Genomic DNA, 9,115 nt, shown 5'->3' with positions numbered 1-9,115 from the left:
ACATGCTAAGCTGCTGATGTAGCCCTGGGAAAGCACTTAAGGCAGTTTGTGCATATTTGAAATGGGCTTAAATACTAATGTTTATGTACTATAAAATATACAAGGCCAGAAACGTGCATTTATTTGAAATGTATGTGTACAAAAAAAGGGGGAGAGACTTAGTTCAGAAATGTTTATGCTAACACTTACTATGAAGCCCATGTCCATAATGCATTATAAACATTCCTATATTGTGTTATAATCTGCTTAAAGCACTGTATAATTATAGTTTTAAGCACTCATAAATATTCATATCTCTTTATAACAATAATCATAACACATTATAAAGCATTTTATAATGACATAAGGTATTTAATCACAATACTTAATAATTGCAGGTCATTCACTGACATTTTTTGCAAGGATCACAGTGTATTATAATTCTCATAGTTGTAATACATTATAATAATTTTATAGTAAATCAATAATCACTGTCATAATGCATGAAAATGTGATTATAAGTTACTTCAACGTCAGGATCCTACTGAGTGTGTGTGCGCCGCATTTCAGCTCTGACGCAGTTTTGCTCCGTCCTCTGCATGGTGTCCTATCCCACCAGGAGTGTTTCAGAAGCAGAGCATTTTGTCTACAGGGAAGCCATGCACCTTTTAAATTCAGTTTCACTACTAAAGGAATTACTGCAGCCTAGTCAAAGCTGAAAGAGCGTCTTTAGGCTACCGTGATTACTGTAGTAGCAGGGCAACTAAACTGTCCAATTTTGTTAACTTGCTCAGATTTTGTTGATTTGGTCATTTTCCTTGATTTTTGTACTATTGCTAAGTAGGCCACGTAGTTAAATGGTTGCTTAATTTGTCTGTTTTAATTGTGTTTATTATTGATATACAATGGGGAGTCTGCACAGGGTGTTTTATTTTGAAAATTGACCAGATGCTCTATGTTACTGTCTGAATGGCCTGAAGAAACCAGAGGGTTCATTATAATTAAACTTTAGAATATATTTCATTAACATATAAAATAGAGTAACATAACAAGGCTGCACAGTGTGACAGTTTTAATCACATATGCTATTAAAAATAATTCTGTGCAAAGAGAAATATGTATCCACTCATACGTGTGACTTGTATTAAATTACTCTTTTTACTTGCAAAACTTTTAATGCACTTAGGGTAACTAGTGTTTCCCCTATGTTGGCGGGGGGCGGGGGGGTGCGCTGAGTAAAAGTCGGGAGACTAAGCAGCCAGACATTTCTCCGTCCTCTATTTCTCTGTTTAGTGTCTTCAGGTTAGGCTAACCCATTGTTGCTAACTTTGGAGCTAACCCCCTTCACTTTTCCAGCAGTTGGGGAAACAACAGACGTGACTTTTCTTGGTCTTGACAAGCTGCAGCATTTCTTAACTTACACACTGTAGTCTGTACTGTACATCTACTATCAGACTGACCGCTTATTGCCAGCCTTTTCCTCTGCTCCGTTCACATTCACATCACTTTTCTGCCACTCGCTCTCTCACTCAACTACTCACTCACCCACTACACACACATATTAATATTACGCACCGCCGTATTCCTTAAAAGGAACTACACTCCCAAGAGTTTACCAGGCAACAACACAGAGGTTAACTCATGTTTTGGAACATGTATATGTATATATTATATATATAATATATATATATTTTATAAATAATCTTAATGTTAAGTGTAAGTATTCCAACTTTCTGCCCCAGTGTTCAACATACACAACTCGATTAAATCAATCAAATCCAACAAAAATAAAACATTCAAAACAAAAACAAGAATGACACAGTCAGTATAAACAAACAAAACAACATAAATCAAAAACAACCTACACATCCTGTACCGTCTTACTATGCCAGTTCCATACCGTACCCATTAAATGTTATTTTTAAACATCTATTTAAACTTATTAAATGTTCTATATGTTTTCATTTCCTCGCTGCAGTTGTTCCGTAAAGTAACTCCTTTGACTGTGATACAATGATATTTTGCATTAGTCCTCACTAATTGCAGCATAATTTATTATCTATTATTACTCCAAGAAATTTAATTTCAGACACTCTTTCAAGTTCTACTACATGAGTTTCCTGTTTGAGTTAGTTAAACGATTCCCAGCTATTATAAATTTGAACAACTGCTAAAAACTAAAAAAAAAAAGTAAAAGTTACACAGACTTTACACTGTGGGTAACAACAGCCTATTTTGAACATGATTTTATGAAATATTTCTGTAAATTGTTAATAGCATTGAGTTCAATAACATTGATGTAAATGAAGTGGTTGCCTTACTTCACTTTGAAGCTCTTGTCTTTGATCTTCATTTTGACACATAAATTGTGTATAAAAGGTGTAAATTGTGGCAGTGACAATAGTTTTGAAAACATTTATGTTTAAAAAGTTAAACAGCTGAACCTCGATGCTTGTCTCTCACAATATCCAACCAAGTTACATACATGTACATACATGACACACATATTAAAAACATTGCAAAAATTGCAGTTTATGTACTGTATGTCCATATATCTTTACAGATATATACATAGTTGAATATAAATGCATATATGGTGTATGGGTATAGAATAATGTTCCTTAAATTAATTAATTAGATATGTATTCATCCTTCCAGCCACTGAATTTAAACCCAGGATGTTCTTGCTGTGAGAGAAACAGGTAACCACTGTACAGCTGGGCAGTTAGATTTGACTAATATCCCAAAATATGGAATTGTTTTGTATGGACATGTATTCAAAACTACATTATTTTTGCTTGTTGCTGTAATAAAAAACAAGGGGAAAGCTTTTGCAAAAGTGTTTGTTTAAATACTTCAGCAATTTCATTTGAAGTATTCAGTGAAATCAACTGAAAATTTCATATGATGCTTCAGTATCTCTTTCTCAATATATGCCTGTACTGAGACATCTTTGTACATATCAGAATCCCTTATTGAAACATGCCTAACACTAAGCTTTTCTTTAATAAATATTTGGACTATGATTCATAGGTTTAGTTTGATTATATTATTACATTACATTTTCTATTTTATTTTATAAACACACATACAAGGAGATAGAATTTACAGATTTATTTGGTGTTACAGATTTTATACATATCAGTTTGGAACTGTCAGTAACCTTTCAATGATATAACACAGCCAAAAAACACATATAGCATAACTTATGTTGAGACCCTACTTTAGACCCTTATTATTGCCTGTTCTCATCTGTGGTGTTGACTGAAAATTGTGAACTTTTGTTGTTGTTTTTGAGCCAAATTTCACATAGAGTTTTCCATCCAGAATGATATCAATATTATCTGCTTTCTTTATTTTTGGGGCTAAGGAGGAGAGGCATTCAAAATGCTGTATTTCAATATATATTAGTATAGATGCAACCCCCCTTTTGAATGCATTGGAACAATGTTTTCATTTTTCCAGATCAGTGTTTTACTCTGACAGCCCATGTGATTACACCAAAACCATCTGTATAAATTTGTAAAACGACAACAGAATTGTGGTAAAATACACAAGTGAGTCATTTAGTAATTGATTGACATTTTACATTTTAGTCACGCAGTTCATGACTTGCACCTTCATGACAGGTTGGTAGGAGTCTGACATTGTTGCCATGACTTTAACATGATCACCCTCCTGAATGAGAGCTGGGCCGTTCGCTTTACCCCTGACAAATGATGGGCTGGTGTAATAATACATGTCATTAAAAAGATCATGATCACACTCTTTGCTCTTTTCAAAGATTCCCACTGCGTACAAGTTTGAGTACATATTAAAGTCAAAGGGCACAGAGAACATGACAGCTATTTTCTCAGTGGGCTGGTCTGTATCCTCCTCCAGGAGATCATAAGTGAGGACGCCAACAGATCCACATGCTGTGTTAGGAGTCTTGCTGAACTCCACGACATCACATTTGGAAGGGGCAATGAGAGGTGACAGAGGTATGGCACAGCTTCCACTCTCAATGTACATCCTAGTTATAGAAACAGTAGAACAATCCTTATGAATTGAAGATATTTGTTGACTATTTATTTTAACATAGATGTGTGAAAAAATGTGCAAAATACCTGGGATTACAAAGGCTGAATTTGCATTCATTCTTAATGTCAATGGTGCACTGGCGATGTGTGAGAGAAGCTTCACCAACTGCAGCACCGACCGCTGTTGCCTCCCCAATAATTCCAGCTGCTGTTCCTGCTATAACTTCCGCCATGGTGATCAGTTCAAAGACACAGAGTGGATTCCTTAAGTTTTGTTTTAACAGACAGACAGAAAGTGTTACATCAAGCAGAAGAACGACAGCATTTTTAATGTTACAATAGAAAAAGTTTTTAGAATGAGGACTAATTGATATATTTGGCAGACGTAGTGTATCTCAAGTAAATTGGCTATGGTTGCTGGAGCTGATACTCAGCAGCTTGACCTGATATCTACATTGGATCTGCTTAGGCTTATCTAGGCTTGATGGGCAGCTTCTTCTGAATGCCATGACCTGCTCAGTTGTCCAACCATCCATCCAACCATTATCTAGTTCCACTATCCCTCTGGTATACAAAGTTTTTCATGATAATGTCCCTTGACCTGTCTTAGCAAAGAAAAAGTGTCCCAGAACCAACCCCCTCTTTACCTGCATCCATACACTCAGGGTTGTACCAGCTAATAGCAGCAAACAGAAACAAGATGCAGTTCCCTTCATTTCCATTACCTGTCCCTACAGCCATTACAGTTAGTTTTGTAGTTGGGTCTTTTTGAGATAAATATTTACAGTCTGCCATGTTGTTATCTTGTGTTGCGCTTTGTACAATGATGCAGCTAAAAAGTGCAATGATTCTATGGTATTTTGTGAGTTCTTATTCCTTCTCAGGTCTTAGCCAGGTGGAAATGTGTCACTGATGCTTGTACGATGTTTTTTTTAAATGCTGTTCCAAATTACACCGTTTTAAAACAGAGCATGTCTGCTGGCATAGTCAGCACAGTGGATCTGAGTTGTTATCAGTGAAGAAAAGCTCATCTGTCCATTTTTCCTGAAACTTTCTGTGCTTATTTTCTATGTTGTGAAACTTTCTCCCTTTGCTAACCTGTTCTCCCTCACATTCATTTGTTTGTCCCTTCTCTTCCACCACATTTTCATCTTGCGTTTCACAATAATTCAATCAAAAAATCTCTTAATTTAAACAACCAAATACGTTGTTTGAACTTGCACTCCAGAACGACACATAGCAGCATTTTCTAATCTGATGTCATCTCCACTGCGCCACTGCTCTGGGTCATAATTACTACGGCTGCTTCGTGGCATCTGTCACTCAAAATAATTATATGTCATTTTTGAGCGACTGACATTATGTCATATTGTGATGTTTTTCTTTCTGTTTCAATTCAACCTGTACAGTGGTTGGTCTTTCTCTCTCTGGCTGCTTTTGTTTAGTCACAAAACAATCCATAATTTGTCATGTATTGTCATGTTTTGTCATGTTTTGCATTTGTTGGCATAACAAATATATATACTGCCCCCAAGTGGGGGGAAGCTGTTTTGCTAATCAAGTTAATAATATTATACAGGCTTACATGTAAAACTGAGACAATCATGGGCCGCAAACTGAAGGCTACTCTACTTAGGATCTATTTGTTTTGTTTTATTTGTTTCACACACATAAAGACAAAACACATGAAGGAAATATAAAAAGTACATGTGAAGGTGTGGTAGAAACCTGTAATGGCTTATATGAAAACCACACCCAAAAGACATACAAAAGGTAAAATACAAATATACAAACTCATTGATACGTTTTAAACAACACAATGTATTGCCGTATCGAGTATAAAAAACAGTTACTAAGAATGATCACTATTGTTCCAAGTCAAATGTTTTTGACAGCAGAGCATTTCTAAGTCTTTGTACATAGACAATGAAAAAAGGAATCCATTAAATGTATGTTTTCATTCCTATTATTACTATTATTACTATTTTCTTTATGTTGTGTGTTCTATGTTATCAATACTGTAGCACTTTGACTTTCACCATGAATATAAAGCGTCATACAAATTAAATTTAATATTATTATTATTACTATTCTTAACTGGAATGATCACCTCTGAAGAACGACTGCAAGCTCTAACTGTCAGGCGTGAAAGTCACCTACTTATACAGTTGATGGAGGGCAAAACCTGTTTCTGCAGGAACTCTCCTTCCAAGCAACTTGTATATCAGTGTACAATGATCAAAATCTTTCATCACTCTCAGTCCCTTCACACATGCAACCAAACATACAAATGTTTTTACAGGTATTTTTTTCCATGGGGCCAAGAGATTTGTTTACTGATGTGATTAGTCAGTGAATGGTGCATAATTTTAATAAAATGCAATATTTTCAACCATGTCTGTATAGATAGATAGATAGATAGATAGATAGATAGATAGATAGATAGATAGATATAGCTATATAGATATTTATAAACCAAGCTCTGGTTTTGCAGGATGTACAATTGAAGGCTGCAGTCAATGCCACATTCAAGAAAGCTTGTCTAACAAATAAGAATATCAAACAAAATTACTACTCAAAAAAAAACATCAGGTAGATTTGTTTTAAAAGATTTTACTACTTCATCAAAGTTCCAAAAAATTAATGAGGCAGAGTTCAAATCTATGTCACACTGTGTGCAAGTAGTAACAGCACAACAAACATTGGACTTGGCTGAGCTTAAAATCATGGTCTTGTCGTTTTTATAGCTTATTAAATTAAATGTCAACCAAAATTAACCAATACTGAATTATTTGCCATGTTAACTTAACTAGACAAACATTCTGCAGGTTTCTTGTCAACAGATTGATGTCGTCACTTCTGCTAAATGTAACTAGCTTTTCTGTGGCGCTCTGTCAGAACAACATTCTTACCTGATGGGTTAGATACTGTGTGATGATCAGATGTGATCAGATGACAGCAGACAAACACACTGTGGCTCCTTGTAGCTCACTCTAAATACAACACAGAAACAGCTTTAGTGATCAGTTCACTCGAGGTTTCAGGTCCCTAAATTTATACAACCACTATATAGCAAAAGTAACTGGTGTAAGTTTTACCTATCACCCTCAAAATACAAATATACTTTACCAACTGTCATATTACCTGGTATCTTTCACCTGATGTGTTGGCTGACTGTAATTGTAAATGATAAATGGACTTCATATAAATATGTCATGGAAGACAATGCCTCCCAAATTACATATTTTTATCAATATAATGAGGAAATCTTGTTAAGTAACGTATCTGGGAAGTTGAAAAATGTCCATACTGAACATATCAGTAAATGTATATTTTCCCTACAAAATCTGCTCTTGCAATATTATACACTTGTAGCAACTAACTACAGCATTGTTAAAACATTTTTTATGGTCATGTTAAAGCACTCACTGCACTTGGTTAAGGTTGGGAGAAAACAGTGCATTGGTTGAATACAGAAAATGTTCGACCACCTCCTTACAACTTCAGTGGTGTACATACAGTAAATGTACCACTTTATTCATTAAAAAAACATTACCTGTGAGAATAATCCAATTAAAGATTATGTTTCTTTCATGTGAACATAATCTGGAAAACAAAACCATATAAATTTAACTTCCTTGCCCTTAACCAAGTGTTAGTTGCCTAACTATATTTGCCATAAGCGCAATATTTCTCTAACCTTAATCATACTGTAACTGTCATGCACAGATATTGTAAAAAAAAAAAAAAAAAAAAAAGAAAAAAAAGAAGAATTTCAAAAACATTGGCGTTAGATATTAAAGAATGTTGTTATTGAACATGGTAATAAGTTAATAAGTAGTCTTATTTGTGCATTTTTACTTTTTCCTGAAGGAGAGGATTTGTATTATCTGGTCACACAAATACTGACTGTTCTTTCTAAATAGCAACGGAGGAAATGGTGTGATATATACAGTCACAAAAGGTTTTACAGAAGAGGTCGGGGTGAAGGCAGATTTTATCCCCCTTAGTATGCTATTTCAATTACCTATTCTCACCTGGAATGAAGACCTCTGAAGGACGGCTGCAAGATCCAGTTGTCAGGCTTAACTCTGTCAGTGTCGACGCAGGACTTAAGAAAATGGCTGTGGTTAGATCCTTTTTATTTAGTACCCTCCCTCCCAACAGGAACTTGTGTCATTTACTGAAATCACTTCATTCACTACTGACTTGGAAAAGAGATTGACATTGAAGTTTAAACTATGCAACTTTTATTTGGTGATAATTACAATATCTTTGATACTTTTCCATTTGCCTGTCTGCTTTAATCACTCTGTAAAGCCTCTTATACATACAGCAGTGATACAGTATATTTCATAATGTCATAGCACAGGGTCATGTGAGGTAAGATGAAGAGTTCTCAGGCTATCTTCTGAGGAAATGAAAGTAGCTAATGAAACCTTACCCTTTTTTCAAAGAATTAATAGAAATCTTTTCAGGGACTTCCTGTTCTCTTTGGTTGCATTTTGAGACTGTGGGAATTTATTTAGCACACATTAAACTCAATAATTCTTGCACCAGTTATCATGGCTACGAAAATAAAATGCAGGTTCTAATAAACTGTATTTTTCCTTTAAAAAGCTGTCATTAAGGACCCATAAAAGTTTTTTTTTTAAAAGTAAAAGACCTGAACAACAAAAGATCAAACAGCAACTCAAAACAGACACTGAATAAATAAATAAATCATTGAAAATTATTTTAATCATCTAACTCACACAGTCCTGAAAATGTTCACCTAAACTACTGTATTTTCTGGTGATAATTACACTATCTCCAACAATAACAGATATAGCATGCAGGGACAGATTAAACATCCAGTAATACACACAGTGTTTCTATTTCTGCTTAATGATAATGAACACATATTCATCATCATTTCTGTGACTGCATTACCAAATCTGATAAAATTATGGGCAACATTTTATTTTACAGGTCTGTTATTTCCTCACAGGGAAAGGAGACACCATGTTCTCAGACTGTAATTTTTTGTTGTTTAAAAGCAGTTGTTGATTTCCAGAGGAATTACTGAGAAATAAAAGTTCGATTTACACTTAAGTAAACATTTGCCCTTTATT

The 9,115-nt window shown here is 34.7% G+C and overlaps 1 protein-coding gene across 2 annotated transcripts; it reads right to left on the bottom strand.

Moving 5' to 3' along the window:
• Positions 1 to 3,103: 3,103 nt before the first annotated feature.
• On the bottom strand, positions 3,104 to 8,101 carry LOC121884635 (DELTA-actitoxin-Ucs1a-like). Of its 2 annotated transcripts, none has more exons than XM_042393553.1 (4): positions 8,029 to 8,101; positions 6,914 to 6,994; positions 4,089 to 4,265; positions 3,104 to 3,994 (listed from the first exon to the last, which is right to left on the bottom strand). In XM_042393553.1, the coding sequence occupies exons 3-4, from the start codon at positions 4,232 to 4,234 to the stop codon at positions 3,565 to 3,567; spliced, it is 576 nt and encodes a 191-aa protein (XP_042249487.1). In that variant the 5' UTR covers positions 4,235 to 4,265; positions 6,914 to 6,994; positions 8,029 to 8,101; the 3' UTR covers positions 3,104 to 3,564. The 2 variants fall into 2 exon arrangements, with proteins under 2 accessions (XP_042249487.1, XP_042249488.1); XM_042393554.1 differs by having other exon boundaries at positions 6,914 to 6,992; positions 8,039 to 8,084.
• Positions 8,102 to 9,115: the final 1,014 nt, after the last annotated feature.

Source organism: Thunnus maccoyii, chromosome 18 (assembly GCF_910596095.1).
Source record: "Thunnus maccoyii chromosome 18, fThuMac1.1, whole genome shotgun sequence".
NCBI classification, from domain to species: Eukaryota; Metazoa; Chordata; class Actinopteri; order Scombriformes; family Scombridae; genus Thunnus; species Thunnus maccoyii.
Note: the sequence above shows the minus strand (reverse complement) of the source record. Positions and strands in the feature narration are given on the sequence as shown.